The following is a 22,928-nucleotide window of genomic DNA, read 5'->3' as shown; positions in this document are numbered from 1 at the left end:
AGACAGAGTGAAGAGAAAGAACAGGAACAAGACATAATATGACAATACATGACAAGACCAGTATTCAAAGCATATGCTCTATTGCTTGAAACAAATGTAGTACATGTGCTAATGTAAAAGGTATATTTGATGTTTATTTGTCAGTTTAGAAGTGATATATGATTAAGAGTTTAATTAATTTGACATAAATTGTCATATTTATGGAAAGTACATTTGAATTGTATTATTAACCTGTCTTTATCGGCCATTTTCTCAAAATGACATGTTCCCGGTGGGCCAATTCATTTTCTGTCTTCAAAGGACGTGCATTCCCATTATTCCACACACAGGTTCTTAGATCTTTTTTAAATATCTTGTGTCGTTTTGATTTTAAGTGGCATTTTATGTGTAAATACAAACAAAATATCCATCAGTCATACATGTGAAGTGTTTTTTAAATAATTCCATGAAATTACAATATTTTTGATAAACTGATCTGTAAAAGGCTGACCATTGAGTGTCTTGAAGCAATGTGTTGAAAAACACATTCTCGTAATATTCAACTTAGCACATATTTAAGGACTGTTTGCCTCATTTGCATATTTTAAATTTTAAATAAATAAAACTTGTAATACAATAATATATTGTATTTATATATACTTTCAACTGGTAACGTTTCAGTCTGATGTGAGTAAAGAAAAAAAAAAATCCATATTAGCCTGTGGTGCCTGGCCTTAAAATGGGCAGTCCATAGGCGAAGGATATCAAGGATCGGTAAGAATTGTGTATGGAGGAATGGTCTAAGAACCCTCTCAATGTGTTCCTCAACTCGTAATTGTTTTTTTTGTTTTTTTAAAGCTCAGTGCCATTATCCTCGCACGGTGAGGTATTGAAATTTATGAAAAACATGTATCAATCATTTTGACCCACCTTTTTTATGTATTTTTTTACCTTTATTTTACTAGGCAAGTCAGTTAAGACCAAATTCTTATTTTCAATGACGGCCTAGGAACAGTGGGTTAACTGCCTGTTCAGGGGCAGAACGACAGATTTTGTACCTTGTCAGCTCGGGGATTTGAACTTGCAACCTTTCGGTTACTAGTCCAATGCTCTAACCACTAGGCTACCCTGGATTTTTGAGGAAATAACATATTCCTTGTTAAACAAAATATCTTTCTCTGAGCAATTGTCAACTCAGCAAAAAAAATAAACATCCCTTTTTCAGGACCCTGTCTTTCAAAGATAATTCGTAAAAATCCAAATAACTTCACAGATCTTCATTGTAAAACGGTTTAAACACTGTTTCCCATGCTTGTTCAATGAACCATAAACAATTAATGAACATGCACCTGTGGAACAGTCGTTAAGACACTAACAGTTTACAGACAGTAGGCAATTAAGGTCCCAGTTATTAAACTTAGGAAACTAGAGGCATTTCTACTGACTCTGAAAAACACCAAAAGAAAGATGCCCAGGGTCCCTGCTCATCTGCGTGAACGTGCCTTAGGAATGCTGCAAGGAGCCATGAGGACTGGAGATGCGGCCAGGGAAATAACTTGTAATGTCCGTACTGTGAGACGCCTAAGACAGCGCTACAGGGAGACAGGGCGGACAGCTGATTGTCCTTTGCAGTGGCAAACCACGTGTAACAACCGATCAACCACTCTTCAACCAATCACTGCCTGCACCTGCCCGCCTGTCCAACATCACTACTCTGGACGGCTCTGACTTAGAATACGTGGACAACTACAAATACCTAGGTGTCTGGTTAGACTGTAAACTCTCCTTCCAGACCCACATCAAACATCTCCAATCCAAAGTTAAATCTAGAATTGGCTTCCTATTTCACAACAAAGCATCCTTCACTCATGCTGCCAAACATACCCTTGTAAAACTGACCATCCTACCAATCCTCGACTTTGGCGATGTCATTTACAAAATAGCCTCCAATACCCTACTCAACAAATTGGATGCAGTCTATCACAGTGCCATCTGTTTTGTCACCAAAGCCCCATATACTACCCACCATTGCGACCTGTACGCTCTCGTTGGCTGGCCCTCGCTTCATACTCGTTGCCAAACCCACTGGCTCCATGTCATCTACAAGACCCTGCTAGGTAAAGTCCCCCCTTATCTCAGCTCGTTGGTCGCTGTAGCAGGCGCTCCACCTGTAGCAGGCGCTCCAGTAGGTATATCTCTCTGGTCACCCCCAAAACCAATTCTTTCTTTGGCCGCCTCTCCTTCCAGTTCTCTGCTGCCAATGACTGGAACGAACTACAAAAATCTCTGAAACTGGAAACACTTATCTCCCTCACTTGCTTTAAGCACCAGCTGTCAGAGCAGCTCACAGATTACTGCACCTGTACATAGCCCACCTATAATTTAGCCCAAACAACTACCTCTTTCCCTACTGTATTTATTTTATTTATTTTGCTCATTTGCACCCCATTATTTTTATTTCTACAAGAGTGTGCCCTTTATGCTGTGTTTGTAAGTGGGATTTTACCACATCGACTTGAAACAATCCAGTTGAACAGCCATGGTAATTACTCGTGGGAGAAATGTATCTATTGCTGCGTTCACGTGCTAGTAGGAATTTATTTCTAACAGCATGTCACCTGTGAAACTGCTTGGCATCCGACCGTTAGACGCTACAGAAGGTAGTGCGTAGGGCACATCATACCAGGCCGTGTCAGATGAAGGCCCTAAAAAGACTCCAGCAAGTCATAGACCGTTCTCTCTGTTACTGCACAGCAAGCAGTACCGATGCACAAAGTCTGGAACCAACAGGACCCTGAACAGCTTCTGTTCACAAAACCATAACACTGCTAAATAGTTAACCAATAGCTACCCGGACTATCTGCATTACACCTTTTTGCACTTTGATTCATTACATATGCTGTTGCTTACTCACTTTGTCCCTACCTATATACAGCGCTTTCGGAAAGTATTCACACCGCTTGAATTTTTCCACATTTTGTTACCTTACAGCCTTATTCTAAAATGGATTAAATTGCCCCCCATCAATCTCAAATTAAATGCGATTAGTCACATGAGCAATCAGTGATGTTTTAAAGTGCAGTGGCCATGCTGAGCAGCGTTTCTCAACCGGTCATTCTGTACGGTTTACGTTTAATTGGACGTTCCAGAACGTTAAAAACGTACTCAACACAGCTATTCCTGGTCGTGCAGAACAACACCGTTTCACACCTTTTTTTTAGTACTGAGCCGTTCATTAATACGCTCAGTGTACTAATAATGAACCGTTTTTTGCCACAATTTCGTGAAAGCGACCGAAGCCTTCAGAAAGCCTCGGTTTCCCAAGCACTACTAACTAGGTTCTCCCATACATACTAGTGTGCTGCAAATTCGAGATTTTACATTCATCTACCGTGTGGCTCTACGCCCCGAGCCATCTTTCTGCTTGTTGCTGAAGGAGACATACCAAGGGGTGTGTTCGTAAATTCACGCTGGAGTGCGCTCATAGCGTTTCGCTCTCGGAACGTTCTGACATCACAAAAGCAATCAAGCTACATCCAGACAAAAATTAGAGAACTCCTCACTCTGACCATTTTACTCGCCCTAGCAGAGCTGGTTAGGCTGTTTTCATGTTATCTAGATCGTTGGTGACTGTAACATGTCATATTCAACTGATATTGCGCGATCGTAAATTCCTTATTCTGCGCTCTGGCACACAGACGGGCGGTCTGAAATCGTAGTAGATAGCAAGAGTGAATTTACGAACGCAACCGAAGTAGATTTCCAGAACGAATTTACGAACTCTGACACTAGATTTTTTTTAAATGAAGGTCGGTGGTCATATACCCGCTTTCACTTGCTAGTTGAAACTCAGGCATTTCCAACTTTCTGAATAATTGAACGCCGCACGGGTATAATGACAACCAGTTCGCAAGTAAGACATTTTCAAGTTTTCTAAATCCGACTCGAACATGACCGTGTCATTATATGGTTGTGTCACGTCCGAAGCGTTTATACGTCATTACGTGATATTGTTACGTCCACACGTTGTGTCGAATCGAAGTGTTGCACCAGACAGTGAATATTAATTTCAGGGTTAGCCAACACACCATTTTGAATCTGTGCTCAAAAGCCAGCTAGCTAGCTTACATTAGCATTTACAGTGTGCTAGTAGTGCTGCTAGAGAGAAGAAATCAAGCTCCAGCAATGTCAATGTGGAAGGGACTGCACATGACAGCGCGTGCCGCTCATGGAATTCATGTTTCCTCGCGACTCTGCACCCGAAACATCAGCACTAGTAGACCCGTGCAAAATGATTTCTTCAAAGGTGAGATAATCAACTTTGTTTTCACTGTTGCGTTTGTGTGCTACCCAGTAGCGATTTTAGCATGGCATTTTTGGTGGGGCTACAACAAAAATGGTTGGATGCATTCCGGAAAAGCCACAACACAACATTAAACAATACATTAATTGTACTATAACGGCGACAGACGGTGCCCACAAACTGTTGGGCCTATATAAAGCTGTCCCAACAGCAGTTCCAACATCTTACCACCGCTACACCTGGCTCTCAGCGAAACAGTTCATTCAGACTAAAAAAAAATCATAAGCTGACTTGCGTAAACAAATGTGGTTTCTACTGACAATCGAGATGTACAAACGATGGCGTAAGGGGGGCGATAAGAGGCAGTCCGTCATTTCGATTAAGACATTAATGAGCGGGCGACTACTGACGTAGTCATAACTTTGTTCAGCGATAGAATTCAGAACATGGGCTGTTCTTAGTCAGAACCACAGGATAAATAAAGGGGGCATATAAACAGACAATGAAAGTTCACAGACAATGAATTTCTTTAAAACAGGTTATAGGCTACATGTGCACCACCAAGTTAGAACACATGCATTGCTTGCTGTTTGGGGTTTTAGGCTGGGTTTCTGTACTGCATTTTGTGACATCAGCTGATGTAAGAAGGGCTTTATAAATACATTTGATTGAACAGTAGGTGAAAATAGACCCAAAGGCACATTGAACACAGATATGTCATGTAACACTTTGATGCATTAAATAAACTTGTTTAATTTGACACGTCAAATAACACTATTCCATTATAGAATGTTGTGTATGATGAATTTGCATGTGCCAGCACTACTATCAGTAGCACTGTCAAAGCTGTACAAAAAGAGTTGGCAAACAAGCACACACCTGCCACGAAAGATGTTTACAGTACTGCGTTGGTGAAAATAGACTACATTTATTAGTGAGGCACGTGGGCTACTAACAGCTTACTACACAACATACACTTAGTATTACTTTATTAGCTACAGTATACATATCTCCCTTGCATAGACATTTTTGGACTCACTTCGTGAAGGTGGCGTGGCGATCCATTGTGGTCAAATTTTGTCATCAGCCTGGCATTCTCTGGATTTATGGTGGGAACTCAGAGGGGGGGAAAAGCCACTCCATTGAATAGCAGGCTAACATTGTTGAATTTGCAATTTCCAACTTGTTGTGTAATCTTTATGGCTGATGAGCACCGATACATTATATCTATAATTTCTCTAAATTATTTCTCTTCATATGACAAGGATTAAAAAGGATTTGCCAGTAGATTGTTGACTTGATTCATGATGACTGCTAGCTAAGACTTTGAAAGTAAGTTGTTGACATCAGTTCAATCAAAGCTACTGTACATATAATGTGATTTGGTGTCATTTTATCTGAGGCCAATAATGACCTTGAGCCTTCTTGGAAGGGCACTTGTAATATAATTCTGGACCCAAAGGGCTGACATTTTAGATATCTACCCTTACTAAGGATTTAAACTTGGCAATGACGTACAGTCCCCATGAGTGACGGAACACTGAGCCAATCATGGCGCAATGCTCCTATTTTCTGCTGGCTTGCCCCACCACCACAGAAAACACTGAGCTAGGCTGAAACACCTGCATTTTGGAGCTGCTTTACTCAAGAAAACAAAAAGAGACCATGTGTGTATGCAACTTTATTAACGTCTTGTGGATCAGTCCCATTTAAGCGTCCCATTTCAACAACTTCCGGTGAAATTGCAGAGCGCCAAATACTATAAATATTCAACTTTTATTAAATCACAGTGTAATCCGTGTCAGATTTCAAAAAGGCTTTACGGCGAAAGCAAACCATGCGATTATCTCCCAGCACACAAATGCATGAATCATTTTTTTATATATTTTTTCGTGGTATCCAATTGTTGTAGTAGCTACTATCTTGTCTCATCGCTACAACTCCCGAGACGAAGGTTGAAAGTCATGCGTCCTCCGATACACAACCAGCCGTACTGCTTTTTAACACAGCGCGCATCCAACCTGGAAGCCAGCCGCACCAATGTGTTGGAGGGTACACCGTGCACCTGGCAACCTTGGTTAGCGCGCACTGCGCCCGGCCCACCACAGGACTCACTGGTGCGCGATGAGACAAGGACAACCCTACCGACCAAGCCCTCCCTAACCCGGACGACGCTAGGCCAATTGTGCGTCGCCCCACGGACCTCCCGGTCGCGGCCGGTTACGACAGAGCCTGGGCGCGAACCCAGGGACTCTGATGGCACAGCTGGCGCTGCAGTACAGCGCTCTTAACCACTGCGCCACCCGGGGAAAAAAATCATTTTCAACCAGGGAGTTAAGACATTTTACATTTACATTTAAGTCATTTAGCAGACGCTCTTATCCAGAGCGACTTACAAATTGGTGCATTCACCTTATGACCTCCAGTGGAACAGTAGTGCATCTAAATCTTTTCAGGGGGAGGGGGGGTGAGAGGGATTACTTTATCCTATCCTAGGTATTCCTTAAAGAGGTGGGGTTTCAGGTGTCTCCGGAAGGTGGTGATTGACTCCGCTGTCCTGGCGTCGTGAGGGAGTTAAGACACGAAAGTTAGAAATAGCGATTATAATATATGCCTTACCTTTGAAGGTCTTCTTCTGTTGGCACTTCAAAAGGTCCCAGTTACATTACAAATGGTCCTTTTGTTCGATCAAGTCCTTCATAAAAACTCAGTCGCGCTTCAGTCAAAAATCCACTCGGTTTCCCTCCTTCAAAACGCATACAAAATGAATAAAAACTTATCCAAACAAGTCAATCAACGTTTATAATCAAACCTTAGGTACCCTAATACGCAAATAAACTATACAATTTAAGACGAGAATCATTATTGTCTTTACCTGAGAAAAATAACAAAGAATGCGTTCTCATTCACGTGCTTGGAAATACTACAGCCAAAATGGGAGCCAACTAAAACTACAATTTCTGGCTCATTTTTCCAAATACCAGCCTGAAACTCTTTCTAAAGACTGTTGACATCTAGTGGAAGCCCTAGGAACTGCAATCGGGCATGATTTCGCCCTATTCTAAAAGTGCCAGCCATTGAAATCAGCAGTAGGATGAATATTTTTTTTGGGGGGGGGGGGCTTGACCTCAGGGTTTCGCCTGCCATTTCAGTTCTGTTATACTCACAGACATTATTTTAACAGTTTTAGTGTTTTCTATCCAAATCTACCAATTATATGCATATCCTAGCTTATGGGCCTGAGTAGCTGATATGTGACACGGATTAAAACAGGAAAGCCCCCAAAAATAATTAAATATATATGGGGCTCAAAACAGATGGGACTCAATGACGGTTTGCCACGGGTCCTACCTAGTTAGCTAACTTACAGTGGGGAGAACAAGTATTTTATACACTGCCAATTTTGCAGGTTTTCCTACTTACAAAGCATGTAGAGGTCTGTCATTTTTATCATGGGTACACTTCAACTGTGAGAGATGGAATCTAAAACAAAAATCCAGAAAATCACATTGTATGATTTTTAAGTAATCACCTACCAACCAGTAAGAATTCCGGGTCTCACAGACCTGTTAGTTTTACTTTAAGAAGCCTGCCTGTTCTCCACTCATTACCTGTATTAACTGCACCTGTTTGAACTCGTTACCTGTATAAAAGACACCTGTCCACACACTCAATCAAACAGACTCCAACCTCTCCACAATGGCCAAGACCAGAGAGCTGTGTAAGGACATCAGGGATAAAATTGTAGACCTGCACAAGGCTGGGATGGGCTACAGGACAATAGGCAAGCAGCTTGGTGAGAAGGCAACAACTGTTGGCACAATTATTAGAAAATGGAAGAAGTTCAAGATGACGGTCAATCACCCTCGGTCTGGGGCTCCATGCAAGATCTCTCACCTCGTGGGGCATCAATGATCATGAGGAAGGTGAGGGATCAGCCCAGAACTACACGGCAGGACCTGGTCAGTGACCTGAAGAGAGCTGGGACCACAGTCTCAAAGAAAACCATTAGTAACACACTACGCCGTCATGGATTAAAATCCTGCAGCGCACGCAAGGTCCCCTTGCTCAAGCCAGCGCATGTCCAGGCCCGTCTGAAGTTTGCCAATGACCATCTGGATGATCCAGAGGAGGAATGGGAGAAGGTCATGTGGTCTGATGAGACAAAAATAGAGCTTTTTGGTCTAAACTCCACTCGCCGTATTTGGAGGAAGAAGGAGGATGAGTACAACCCCAGAACACCATCCCAACTGTGAAGCACGGAGGTGGAAACATCATTCTTTGGGGATGCTTTTCTGCAAAGGGGACAGGACGACTGCACCGTATTGAGGGGAGGATGGATGGGGCCAAGTATTGCGAGATCTTTACCAACAACCTCCTTCCCTCAGTAAGAGCATTGAAGATGGATTGTGGCTGGGTCTTCCAGCATGACAACGAAACGAAACACACAGCCAGGGCAACTAAGGAGTGGCTCCGTAAGAAGTATCTCAAGGTCCTGGAGTGGCCAAGCCAGTCTCCAGACCTGAACCCAATAGAAAATCTTTGGAGGGAGCTGAAAGTCCGTATTGCCCAGCGACAGCACCGAAACCTGAAGGATCTGGAGAAGGTCTGTATGGAGGAGTGGGTCAAAATCCCTGCTGCAGTGTGTGCAAACCTGGTCAAGAACTACAGAAAACGTATGATCTCTGTAATTGCAAACAAAGGTTTCTGTACCAAATATTAAGTTCTGCTTTTCTGATGTATCAAATACTTATGTCATGCAATAAAATGCAAATTAATTTCTTAAAAATCATACAATGATTTTCTGGATGAATTTTCTATGATAACAAGTACAGAACTCTACATGCTTTGTAAGTAGGAAACACTGCCGATTTTGCAGGTTATCAAATACTTGTTCTCCCCACTGTAGCAAAGTAGTTTATGACATTTCATATTCCTCTATAGAAGTTGAACTACTACATGCATTTTGATTGTTGAAATTTTGTGCAGTTTGCTATAATATACTTTTTGTTGACATTGTGTTGAAGTGACTCCCTTACATAATTTTTGTATGGTAAACCCTGAATTTGAAATTACACTGCTCAAAAAAATAAAGGGAACACTTTAACAACACAATGTAACTCCAAGTCAATCACACTTCTGTGAAATCAAACTGTCCACTTAGGAAGCAACACTGGTTGACAATAAATTGCACATGCTGTTGTGCAAATAGAATAGACAACAGGTGGAAATTCTAGGCAATTAGCAAGACACCCCCAATAAAGGAGTGGTTCTGCAGGTGGTGACCACAGACCATTTCTCAGTTCCTATGCTTCCTGGCTGATGTTTTGGTTACTTTTGAATGCTGGCGGTGCTTTCACTCTAGTGGTAGCATGAGACGGAGTCTACAACCCACACAAGTGGCTCAGGTAGTGCAGATCATCCAGGATGGCACATCGATGCGAGCTGTGGCAAGAAGGTTTGCTGTGTCTGTCGGCGTAATGTCCAGAGCATGGAGGCGTTACCAGGAGACAGGCCAGTACATCATGAGACGTGGAGGAGGCCGTAGGAGGGCAACAACCCAGCAGCAGGACCGCTACCTCCGCCTTTGTGCAGGAGGAGCACTGCCAGAGCCCTGCAAAATTACCTCCAGTAGGCCACAAATGTGCACGTGTCTGCTCAAACGGTCAGAAACAGACTCCATGAAGGTGGTATGGTGGCCCGACGTCCACAGGTGGGGGTTGTGCTTACAGCCCAACACCGTGCAGGACGTTTGGCATTTGCCAGAGAACACCAAGATTGGCAAATTCGCCACTGGCGCCCTGTGCTCTTCACAGATAAAAGCAGGTTCACACTGAGCACGTGACAGAGTCTGGAGACGCCGTGGAGAATGTTCTGCTGCCTGCAACATTCTCCAGCATGACCGGTTTGGTGGTGGGTCAGTCATGGTGTGGGGAGGCATTTCTTTGGGGGGCCACACAGCCCTCCATGTGCTCGCCAGAGGTAGCCTGACTGCCATTAGGTACCGAGATGAGATCCTCAGACCCCTTGTGAGACCATATGCTGGTGCAGTTGGCCCTGGGTTCCTCCTAATGCAAGACAATGCTAGACCTCATGTGGCTGGAGTGTGTCAGCAGTTCCTGCAAGAGGAAGGCATTGATGTTATGGACTGGCCCGCCCGTTCCCCAGACCTGAATCCAATTTGGGATATCATGTCTCGCTCCATCCACCAACACCACGTTGCACCACAGACTGTCCAGGAGTTGGCGGATGCTTTAGTCCAGGTCTGGGAGGAGATCCCTCAGGAGACCATCCGCCACCTCATCAGGAGCATGCCCAGGCGTTGTAGGGAGGTCATACAGGCACGTGGAGGCCACACACACTACTGAGCCTCATTCTGACTTTTTTAAGGACATTAAAGTTGGAACAGCCAGTAGTGTGGTTTTCCACTTTAATTTTGAGTGTGACTCCAAATCCAGACCTCCATGGGTTGATACATTTAATTTCCATTGGTCATTTTTGTGTGATTTTGTTGTCAGCACATTCAACTATGTAAAGAAAAAAGTATTTAATAAGAATATTTCATTGATTCAGATCTAGGATGTGTTATTTTAGTGTTCCCTTTATTTTTTTGAGCAGTGTATATCTGAATGGTAAAAAAACTGTCTGTAACATGTTGAAATTCTTCTTGTAGTTGGTGTGAATGTCATGTATTACCATAAAGTACCTCTGGCCAGATAGGAGAATTAAGTCACTTTTGTAGTTACAACCAGATAACTAGAATGACAAATGTAGAGTGCCTTACGTCCTAATAGAAATAACAATATATTTCTCAACACAGATCTCGAGAACCAGTTCAAAGCGTTCAGGGAGAAAGCGGCAGACGCCATGCCTGGCAGTGACTGGACTCCGTTTGAGAAGAACTCCTCACTCCCCCCTGAGAGGGCGGACATCGTGATCGTAGGAGGTGGCGTGGTGGGCTGGTCCATTGCCTATTGGCTGAAGCAGAAAGAGATGATTCGGGACGGGGTGCGGGTGCTGGTGGTTGAGAGGGACCCCACTGTGAGTGGCCTAGGCTGTGTCACGTGACCTCACTCACGTCCACTGAATACATTTGAAGCTCAAGCAATGTTCCATTAATCTCTCCTGTCTCTGTGTGCACTTGTTCACTTCCTTTCACTGGTTTTAAAGGAAATGACTGGCATAAGAATATGGTGGAAACTCCCTGTACCCATGCCTCTATCAATCCAATGCTTTTAGATTTGTGGGAAGTAGTAAACAAGTGCACATTTCTGTAGAAAATTACTTTATTGGGATGCACCCTCAGGCTTGGAGCTGTCCTAATGGTCTCTGAAACTTTCCTTTCCATATCACCTTTCCTTGATGACCAAGTATAAACGAAGAGACTGGACTCTTATGTCATCTTAGATCAGATGCTCGTCAAATCATTAAAGGACTGCTACACTAACACAGTGCACGGACTGAATCTAGGTGTTAATCTGTATCTTCTATCTCCCTGTCTCCAGTACTCCCAGGCCTCCACAGTGCTGTCTGCTGGGGGGATTCGACAGCAGTTCTCCTTGCCAGAGAACATCCACCTGTCCATGGCCTCGGCTGACTTCATGAGGAACATCAATGTAGGTCACTGACACTGACCACCAGCTAGTATCAGCTATTGGGTCACTGTGACCACCAGCTAGTATCAGCCATTGGGTCACTGTGACCACCAGCTAGTATCAGCCATTGGGTCACTGTGACCACCAGCTAGTATCAGCCATTGGGTCACTGTGACCACCAGCTAGTATCAGCCATTGGGTCACTGTGACCACCAGCTAGTATCAGCCATTGGGTCACTGTGACTACCAGCTAGTATCAGCCATTGGGTCACTGTGACCACCAGCTAGTATCAGCCATTGGGTCACTGTGACCACCAGCTAGTATCAGCCATTGGGTCACTGTGACCACCAGCTAGTATCAGCCATTGGGTCACTGTGACCACCAGCTAGTATCAGCCATTGGGTCACTGTGACCAGCCAGCTACCACCAGCTATCAGCCATTGGGTCACTGTGACCACCAGCTAGTATCAGCCATTGGGTCACTGTGACCACCAGCTAGTATCAGCCATTGGGTCACTGTGACCACCAGCTAGTATCAGCCATTGGGTCACTGTGACCACCAGCTAGTATCAGCCATTGGGTCACTGTGACCACCAGCTAGTATCAGCCATTGGGTCACTGTGACCACCAGCTAGTATCAGCCATTGGGTCACTGTGACCACCAGCTAGTATCAGCCATTGGGTCACTGTGACCACCAGCTAGTATCAGCCATTGGGTCACTGTGACCACCAGCTAGTATCAGCCATTGGGTCACTGTGACCACCAGCTAGTATCAGCCATTGGGTCACTGTGACCACCAGCTAGTATCAGCCATTGGGTCACTGTGACCACCAGCTAGTATCAGCCATTGGGTCACTGACCACCAGCTAGTATCAGCCATTGGGTCACTGTGACCACAGTGTCAGGTTATTTACTCATAATACAGTTGACCATTTCCCTGTCAATATATGGCCACGCTGCAGTCAACATGTACAATTTGTATCTATTATTGGATCCCTATTAGTTGCTTCCTGAATACACAAAAATGTGTTTTTTGTTCTTCATTTAAGGTTTGGGTTTTTAAGCATAAGGTTAGGGATAGTTAAAAAAAAAAATTAGGGCGATATTGTGGTACTTCTGTCTTTACAGCTTGGCATGATGGTGACAACTATACATTTGTTTATGGCATTCCTTAGACCTGTTGAAGTGTTTTATTTATTGTTTCAGTGTAAAGTGATTGACAGTTTGTTGTGCCTTCTCAGGAACACTTGAGTGTGCTGAATGACGACCCCGTGGACCTGCAGTTTAACCACTCCGGATATCTTTTTCTGGCCAGTGAAAAAGTGGCTCATATCATGGAAGAAAACTACAGCACCCAAAGGTAAACACTTGTACCCTACACTTATGCACCATACACACAAATATCCAATCATGCAAATATTTAAATGGAACCTGATGCTGTTTTTTGACAAATGCTATTAATTTTAATTCCAAATCAGGTATGCTGGAGCAAAAGTCTCTCTTCTTTCACCTACACAACTAAAGGAGAAATGTCCATGGATCAACACTGATGGAGTAGTGCTGGCTTCATATGGTGAGTACAGATCTTCGTTATTCTGAGTGACGGACGAGATCGTATTACCTGAAATGATTACGGTGGCATAATCTGGGTCCATGCAACAATAAGACAATGAACATTGTCTTCTTTAAAGCAAATGGAGCATATGCAGTCTTGGTACAATGACAGATCCAATAAGCAATATATTCAACATTTCTGAACAAAGTAAAGGGGCTGAATAATTTTGCACGCCCAATTTTTCAGTTTTGATTTGTTAAAAAAGTTTGAAATATCCAATAAATGTCGTTCCACTTCATGATTGTGTCCCACTTGTTGATTCTTCACAAAAAAATACAGTTTTATATCTTTATGTTTGAAGCCTGAAATGTGGCAAAAGGTCGCAAAGTTCAAGGGGGCCGAATACTTTCGCAAGGCACTGTATGTATTGCATAACTTTTCCAGTAATGTTGATCTTATCAGTGGAACAATATAATTTTTATTTAACTAGGTAGGCCAGTTGAGAACAAGTTCTCATTTACAACTGCGACCTGGCCAAGATAAAGCAAAGCAGTGCGACAAAAACAACAGTTACACATGGGATAAACAAACATACAGTCAATAACACAATAGAAATCTGTATACAGTGTGCAAATGAAGGAGATAAGGCAATAAATAGGCCATAGTGGCGAAGTAATTACAATTGATCAATTAACACTGGAGTGATAGATGTGCAGATGAGGATGTGCAAGTAGAAATACTGGTGTGCAAAAGAGCAGGAAAAACAAATGTGGGATGAGGCAGGTAGTTGGTTGGATGGGCTATTTACAGATGGGCTGTGTACAGCTGCAGCGATCAGCAAGCTGCTCTGACAGCTGATGCTTATAGTTAGTGAGGAAGATATGTATCCAACCTCAGTGATTTATTTTTATTTTTTACGACTCATTCCAGTCATTGGCAGCAGAGAACTGGAAGGAAAGGTGGCTAAAGGGAGTGTTGACTTTGGGGAAGACCAGTGAAATATACCTGCTGGAGCGCTTGCTACAGGTGGGTGTTGCTATGGTGACCAGTGAGCTGAGATAAGGCGGAGCTTTACCTAGCAAAGATTTATAGGTGACCTGGAGCCAGTGGGTTTGGTGACGAATATGTAGCGAGGACCAGCCAACCAGAGCATACAGGTCGCAGGGGTGGGTAGTATATGGTGCTTTGGTGACAAAACGGATGGCACTGTGATAGACTGCATCCAATTTGCTGAGTAGAGTGTTTGAGGCTATTTTGTAAATGACATCGCAGAAATCAGGCGGTGGCCCGTTCTTGTAGGTTCATGCTCTACAACATCCGCAGAGTACGACCCTGCCTCACACAGGAAGCAGCGCAGGTCCTAATCCAGGCACTTGTCATCTCCCGTCTGGATTACTGCAACTCGCTGTTGGCTGGGCTCCCTGCCTGTGCCATTAAACCCCTACAACTCATCCAGAACGCCGCAGCCCGTCTGGTGTTCAACCTTCCCAAGTTCTCTCACGTCACCCCGCTCCTCCACTCTCTCCACTGGCTTCCAGTTGAAGCTCGCATCCGCTACAAGACCATGGTGCTTGCCTACGGAGCTGTGAGGGGAACGGCACCTCAGTACCTCCAGGCTCTGATCAGGCCCTACACCCAAACAAGGGCACTACGTTCATCCACCTCTGGCCTGCTCGCCTCCCTACCACTGAGGAAGTACAGTTCCCGCGCAGCCCAGTCAAAACTGTTCGCTGCTCTGGCCCCCCAATGGTGGAACAAACTCCCTCACGACGCCAGGACAGCGGAGTCAATCACCACCTTCCGGAGACACCTGAAACCCCACCTCTTTCAGAAATACCTAGGATAGGATAAAGTAATCCTTCTCACCCCCTTAAAATATTTAGATGCACTATTGTAAAGTGGCTGTTCCACTGGATGTCTTAAGGTGAACGCACCAATTTGTAAGTCGCTCTGGATAAGAGCGTCTGCTAAATGTCTTAAATGTAAATGTAAATGTAAATCAAGGATCGGTAGGATAGTCAGTTTTACAAGGGTATGTTTGGCAGCATGAGTGAAGGATGCTTTGTTGCAAAATAGGAAGCAGATTCTAGATTACATTTTGGATTGGAGATGCTTAATGTGAGTCTGGAAGGAGAGTTTACAGTCTAGCTAGACACCTAGCTATTTACAGTTGTCCACATATTCTAAGTCAGAACCGTCCAGAGTAGTGATGCTGGGCGGGCGGGTGCGGGCAGCGATCGGTTAAAGAGCATGCATTTTGTTTTACTAGCATTTAAGAGCAGTTGGAAGCCACAGAAGGAGTGTTGTATGGCATTGAAGCTCGTCTGGAGGTTAGTTAACAGTGTCCAAAGAGGGGCCAGAAGTATACAGAATGGTGTTGTCTGCGTAGAGGTGGATCAAAGAAGCACCCGCAGCAAGAGCAACATCGTTGATATATACAGAGGAAAGAGTCAGCCCGAGAATTGAACCCTGTGGCACCCCCATAGACTGCCAGAGGTCCGAACAACAGGCCCTCCCCTCCGATTTGACACACTGAACTCTATCTGAGCAGTAGTTGGTGAACCAGGCGAAGCAGTCATTTGAGAAACCAAGGCTGTTGAATCTGCCGATAAGAATGCGGTGATTGACAGAGTCGAAAGCCTTGGCCAGGTCGATGATGACTGCTGCACAGTACTGTCTTTTATCGGTGGCGGTTATATCGTTTAGGACCTTGAGTGTGGCTGATGTGCACCCGTGACCAGCTCCGAAACCGGATTGTATAGCAGAGAAGGTACGGTGGGATTCGAAATGGTCGGTGATCTGTTTGTTCACTTGGCTTTCGAAGACTTTAGAAAGGCAGGGCAGGATGGATATAGGTCTGTAACAGTTTGGGTCTAGAGTGGCCCCCCCCTTTTTGAAGAGCGCTTTCCAATCTTTAGGAATCTCAGACAATACGAAAGAGAGGTTGAACAGACTAGTAATAGGGGTTGCAACAATGGCGGCGGATAATTTTCGGAAGAGAGGGTCCAGATTGTCTAGTCCAGCTGATTTGTAGGGATCCAGATTTTGCAGCTCTATCAGAATATCAGCTGTCTGGATTTGGGGGACGGAGAAGCGGGGGGACTTGGGCCAGTTGCTGCGGGGGGTGCAGAGCTGTTGGTTGGGGTAGTCAAGTGGAAAGCATGGCCAGCCGTAGAGAAATGCTTTCCTAACTGACTGTGTATATTGGTTCCTGACTTCCCTGAAAAGTTGCATATCGCGGGGACTATTCGATGCTAGTGCAGTACGCCACAGGATGTTTTTGTGCTGGTCAAGGGCAGTCAAGCCTGGAGTGAACAGGGGCTATATCTGTTCTTAGTTCTACATTTTTTTGAAAGGGGCATGCTTATTTAAGATGGAGAGGAAAACACTTAAAGGACAACCAGGCATCCTCTACTGATGGGATGAGGTCAATATCCTTTCAGGATACCCGGCCAAGTCGATTAGAAAGGCCTGCTCGCAGAAGTGTTTTTGGGAGCGTTTGACAGTGATGAGGGGTGGTCGTTTGACCGCGGACCCATAACGGACGCAGGCAATGAGATGGTGATCACTGAGATCCTGGTTGAAAACAGCAGAGGTATATTTAGAGGGCAAGTTGGTCAGGGTGATATCTATGAGGGTGCCCATGGTTACGGATTTCGGGTTGTACCTGGTAGGTTCCTTGATCATTTGTGTGAGATGGGGGGCATCTAGCTTAGATTGTAGGACGGCTGGGGTGTTAAGCATATCCCAGTTTAGGTCACCGAACAGTACGAACTCTGAAGATAGATGGGGGGGTAATCAATTCACATATGGTGTCCAGGGCACAGCTGGGAGCTGAGGGGGATCTATAACAAACGGCAACAGTGATGGACTTTTAAAAGTAGAAGCTCAAACTTTGGACATAGACCTGGATATTATGACAGGGGGGCTAGGGGCTCTGCAGTAAAATAAAACAATGAGATCTACCCTAAACAACAGTATAAAAGGCATATTGACATTAGAGAGAGGCATAAAGCAATCACAGGTGTTGCTTGAGAGCGCTAAGACAACAACGGGTAAATGGCGATGAATGGGCAGAGAGGGTCAGTTAGCTACACACAGGGCCTGAGTTCGAGGCTGGGGCCGGCCGATAAACAAGATAATAAACAAGATAATCCTGTTAGTGTCCTCACACACTTCTTGTGGAAAAAAGCAATCCTTCAATAAATTGCAACCTTGCACAGACACGCCCCATAATTTTGCTGGCTAGAACCAATTAAATGACTTATTTTCTGGGTTAAGCATAAACTGTCTCTTCTCCCAAATGACCTCTACTTTGACAAGGTCACCTCATCCCTTTGCCCTTTTTACACCCAGGGCTGGAGAACGAGGGCTGGTTCGACCCCTGGATGCTGTTGAACGCTTTCAGACGGAAGGCCATCTCCATGGGGGTCTACCAGTGCTTTGGAGAAGTCACAGGTTTGTGCTTGTGCCAATATCACAGCATTGTGGAACAGACAAGCCATGTACACACTGGTTTAGCTTGGCTCTGTAATCTATCCAAGCTGTATATTGATGATTTTGGCGATGCTGCGTTTCAGGTTTTAGTTACACCACAAACACAATGACTACTGCAGAAGGAGACCAGGTGGATTTCAGGAGAATCAAATATGCTAATGTAAGTATGACTCCTGATTTGTGCAAGGACATGTTTCACTAAACATTAACTCTAATTCAGTTGCTGTGTTTCCCTTGATCTCCTGTGTTTTGAGGGAAAACGAATTGTGTGCAGATCAGAAACTCATTTCTGAATCAACATCTTAAGATTAACACCCAGATCCTCACTTCAGTTAATCAACACAGGGTTGAAAGGGAAAAAAACTGAGTCGGGCAAAACATTCTGCAACAGTAAACATCATCCCCCACGAATGATGCCGGGTCTCTCTGGCAAGACACATCATTCACCCAAGTTTGTGACTAATGGACAAACAGAGACTGATCCACAGTCCCCTCCCCAATTTCATCATAGGGGACAACAATCTGTATTTTACAGTAATTTGGACGTGTTCAAGTAATTCCGCCCCATTTCAAAATGTCCCTACTGAATGCAACCCAGCTCACAGTAGCTAGGACCTCTCTACCGTTATGGTCCCTTCCTAATTGTCTGTCCCTGGTGTCTTGAGTAGGTCCAGATGCCCAACAGTCTGGAGTACCAGCCTGTGGAGTGTGCCATCGTGGTGAACGCTGCAGGGGCCCTCTCCGGTAAGGTGGCAGAGATGATGGGCATCGGGCTCGGCCCGAAAGACACCATCGCTGGAATCCCGCTACCCGTGGAGCCCAGGAAAAGGTGCGTTGGATAGAGGACCACCACCCGATGTACTGCATTTGTCAGAACAAATAATTTACACCATGTTGCTGACAGCTGGCTTTCTTTCAGCCCTTATTGGTATCGGTCATAACACTGATATAATATTCACAGGCTACAGGGGAGAAATGCTAACTGTATTAGGTCTCTGTGTGTTATGTGTTTGCGGTACTGTCTAATATATCAGTGTAATTGTTGTGGGTCTTCGTCTAGGTTCATCTATGTGGTCCACTGTCCAAACGGGCCAGGGCTGGACACTCCCTTCCTCGTAGACTACTCTGGAGTGTACTTCAGACGAGAGGGGCTGGGAGGAAACTACATTGCTGGGATGTCACCAGAAGAGGTGAGGAAGAGGATTGCCCTATTCCTCTAACTTAATTTTGGAACCCTGAGTCACCTGACAAGGTCGCTTTTCCAAAAATGATCTAGATTTTAAATTAGGGTAACCTCGAATAATGGTTAAATAAACTGCATTCAGTAAGCTCAAATGGGAGAAAATGTTTTGAGTCAGAACTCAACCAATTTAGTTTTTGGTTGAGGGATTTCTCCTTTCTCCCGTCTTTGCTCTGAACTCGCCCCAAGAGTCTGGGAAGTGGTCTTCATTATTTGCAACCCCATCAGGAAGAGGAGCCAGAGACCAATAACCTGGAGGTGGACCACCAGTTCTTCCAGAACATCTGGCCTCATTTGGCCCACCGGGTCCCTGCCTTTGAGTGCCTCAAGGTAAATTGATGTGACATTGCAACCATATAATTACATAGTAATATGGGTCATAATGGTTGCAACCTTCCTCGCCTCTGAAAACTAGGTTGTGTTCAGTAGGCACCAAATGTTATAAACAGGGTGGGACAATCCATATGCTCTAATTAACTTTCCCTTTTCATTGGGAAAGTCAGTTGATAAATCTATTGCTACTGTTTCTACTTTTGTCCTTTGTGCTGCTTTCGAATTAGCTCCATATCATTGCCAATAACGTCTATCCCTCAAATTTTAACATTCGTTTCGCATCACTCCTTTCAGGTGAAGAGCGCATGGGCCGGCTTCTACGACTACAACACCTTTGACCAGAACGGCATCGTGGGCATGCACCCGCTGGTCAACAACATGTTCTTTGCCACAGGCTTCAGTGGGCACGGGCTGCAGCACTCGCCGGCAGTAGGTCGCGCCATGGCCGAACTCATCCTGGACGGGGGCTTCAAGACCCTGGACCTGAGCGCCTTCAGCTTCAAACGCATCATGACCAAGGAACCCATATTAGAGAGGAACATTGTCTGAGAGGGAGAGTCTGACATTTTTACGAAGGGAGGAAAGAGGAATGCCTTGTCGCATTCTACAGTCTTGTGGGAAATATGGTCTCGAAATAAGAGTTTGCCAAAGTTTCTGGTAAGGTGAATGGTGTCCTATTAATTTCTTCACTAAAGTGCATGAGGGAGTAATTGCACATTTCACAAGCTCAATTCTGTGGTCTACCGGTGAGACCACATGGCAGCGGCCTCAGCCAAAGTGCTTTGCACTTAAACACAGTCACCCATTGCTTGGGAGTGCAAGGGGAACGCAAGACTGAATGGGAAAAAATGGAATGCGTCAGAAATGCATCTCAGGAACGAGTGAGGGACTTTGTGGGATGAGGAAGAGAAGAGGGTAGAAGAAAGAGCCTTGACAGCAAACATGGACTTCTGAAGTAAGCATGGAATTTAGGATGCCCAATATCTAACCTACTGTACAAAGAATAAGGTACTGACATACAATGCGTTAGCACAATTAGAAAGGCTTTTAGTTGGATGTTGGAGTAATTTCCATTCCTCCGATGGTAAATCTGTATTGAATGGCTTGATTATGCATCTTTTTTATTTTATTTAACCATTTAACCTAGACATGTCACTTTACTCTTGATCACGTAAGCATTCAACTGTATTTGTATAAGAAAAAGTGAAGTTGGAAGTTTACATACACCGTAGCCAAATACATTTAAACTCAGTTTCACAATTCCTGACATTTAATCCTCACTTTATTCACCACTTTATTTTAAGAATGTGAACTGTCAGAATAATAGGAGAGTGACTTACTTCAGCTTTTATTTCTTTCATCACATTCCCAGTGGGTCAGAAGTTTACTGAATTAGTATTTGGTAGCGTTTCCTTTTAAATTTGGGTCAAACATTTTGGATAGCCTTCCACAATAAGTTGGGTAAATTTTGTCCCATTCCTCCTGACAGAGGACATGCTTTTTCAGTTCTGCCCACAAATTTTCTATAGGATTGAGGTCAGGGCTTTGTGATGGCCACTCCAATACCTTGACTTTGTTGTCCTTAAGCCATTTTGCCACAACTTTGGAAGTAGGCTTGGGGTCATTGTCCATTTGGAAGACCCATTTGCGACCAAGCTTTAACTTCCTGACTGATGTCTTGAGATGTTGCTTCAATATATCCACATAATTTTCCTTTCCTCATGATGCCATCTATTTTCTGAAGTGCACCAGTCCCTCATGCAGCAAAGCACCCCCACAACATGATGCTGCCACCCCTGTGCTTCACAGTTGGGATGGTGTTCTTCGGCTTGCAAGCATCCCCCTTTTTCCTCCAAACATAACGATGGTTATTATGGCTAAACAGTTATATTTTTGTTTCATCAGACCAGAGGACATTTCTCCCAAAAATATGTTCTTTGTCCCCATGTGCAGTTGCAAACCGTAATCTGGATTTTTTTATGACGGTTTTGGAGCAGTGGCTTCTTCCTTGCTGAGCGGCCATACAGGTTATGTCGATATAGGACTGGTTTTACTGTGGATATAGATAATTCTGTACCTGTTTCCTCTAGCATCTTCACAAGGTCCTTTGCTGTTGTTTTGGGATTGATTTGCGCTTTTTGGCACCAAACTACATTAATCTCTAGGAGACCGAACGCGTCTCCTTCCTGAGCGGTATGACGGCTGCGTGGTCCCATGGTGTTTATACTTGCGTACTATTGTTTGTACAGATGAACGTGATACCTTCAGGCATTTGGAAATTGCTCCCAAGGATGAACCAGGCTTGTGGAGGTCTCCCCCAAAAAATCTGAGGTCTTTGCTGATTTCCCATGATATCAAGCAAAGAGGCACTGAGATTGACGGTAGGCCTTGAAATACATCCACAGGTACACCTTCAATTAACGCAAATTATGTAAATTAGCCTATCAGAAGCTTCTAAAGCCATGACATAATTTTCTGGAATTTTCCAAGATGTTTAAAGGCACAGGCACCTTAGTGTATGTAAACTTCTGACCCACTGGAATTGTAATACAATGAAATAATCTAAACAATTAGTCTAAACAATTGTTAGGAAAATTACTTGTCATGCAAAGTAGATGTCCTAACCGACTTGCCAAAACTATAGTTTGTTCACAAGAAATTTGTGGAGCGGTTGAAAAATCAGTTTTAGAGACTCCAACATAAGTATGTAAACTTCCTACTTCAACTGTACATGTGATGCAGTAAAGATGTCAATCAATCTAATCCAAACGTCTTTACCGCATCGCATGTGTTTGTATAAAAAAAGTTAACAATTGTGATCAATAGTAAAATGAACTAGTTTAGAAACCCATGGCTTCAATTTCAAAATCTATGTTCAATGGCACATCAATTTACCTCATTGCCGCCCACCAAAATTAGCCTACATTTAGGCTATTGTTTTGTATTTCACACTGTTGGGGTAAAAATGTGTAATGCTTGTATAGATGTCAACCCCAGTTCATGTTATCGTCACCAATCAACTGCATTACAGTTAAACAACTACCACCCCCGATTTCTATATGCTAGTTATTCTACCAGCTTATACGAATGGAAAATGGCATTTAGCAGACAGTTTTGTAAACCTGAAACGGACAACTTCTAAATATATTTGGCTGTTTTCACTGCACAATATCCAAATCAGATTTTAGTAACCACCTTGTGGGCCTGTTTATAACATAATCATGATGGATTTGACAAATATCCACTTTGTTAGATCAGCTTTTTGAATGTGCGACAGTGTGCGTCCCATCATCCCCCACGGTCTGCGTCCTACGTCTGGTTGTTTTCTTCAGTGTGCGTCCCATCATCCCCCACGGTCTGCGTCCTATGTATGGTTGTTTTCTTCAGTGTGCGTCCCATCATCCCCCACGGTCTGCGTCCTATG

General features: G+C 44.1%; 1 protein-coding gene across 1 annotated transcript; it reads left to right on the top strand.

Moving 5' to 3' along the window:
- Positions 1-3,987: 3,987 nt before the first annotated feature.
- On the top strand, positions 3,988-22,556 carry foxred1 (FAD-dependent oxidoreductase domain containing 1). Its single transcript, XM_029628258.2, has 11 exons — positions 3,988-4,285; positions 11,103-11,323; positions 11,788-11,898; positions 13,121-13,239; positions 13,358-13,452; positions 17,791-17,892; positions 18,015-18,091; positions 18,600-18,760; positions 18,992-19,121; positions 19,400-19,501; positions 19,799-22,556. Exons 1-11 carry the CDS (start codon positions 4,165-4,167, stop codon positions 20,051-20,053), a joined length of 1,494 nt encoding a protein of 497 aa, XP_029484118.1. The 5' UTR covers positions 3,988-4,164; the 3' UTR covers positions 20,054-22,556.
- Positions 22,557-22,928: the final 372 nt, after the last annotated feature.

The sequence above is a fragment of the Oncorhynchus nerka genome, linkage group LG22 (assembly GCF_034236695.1).
Source record: "Oncorhynchus nerka isolate Pitt River linkage group LG22, Oner_Uvic_2.0, whole genome shotgun sequence".
NCBI lineage: Eukaryota > Metazoa > Chordata > Actinopteri > Salmoniformes > Salmonidae > Oncorhynchus > Oncorhynchus nerka.
This window is presented reverse-complemented; position numbering and strand designations above follow the sequence as displayed.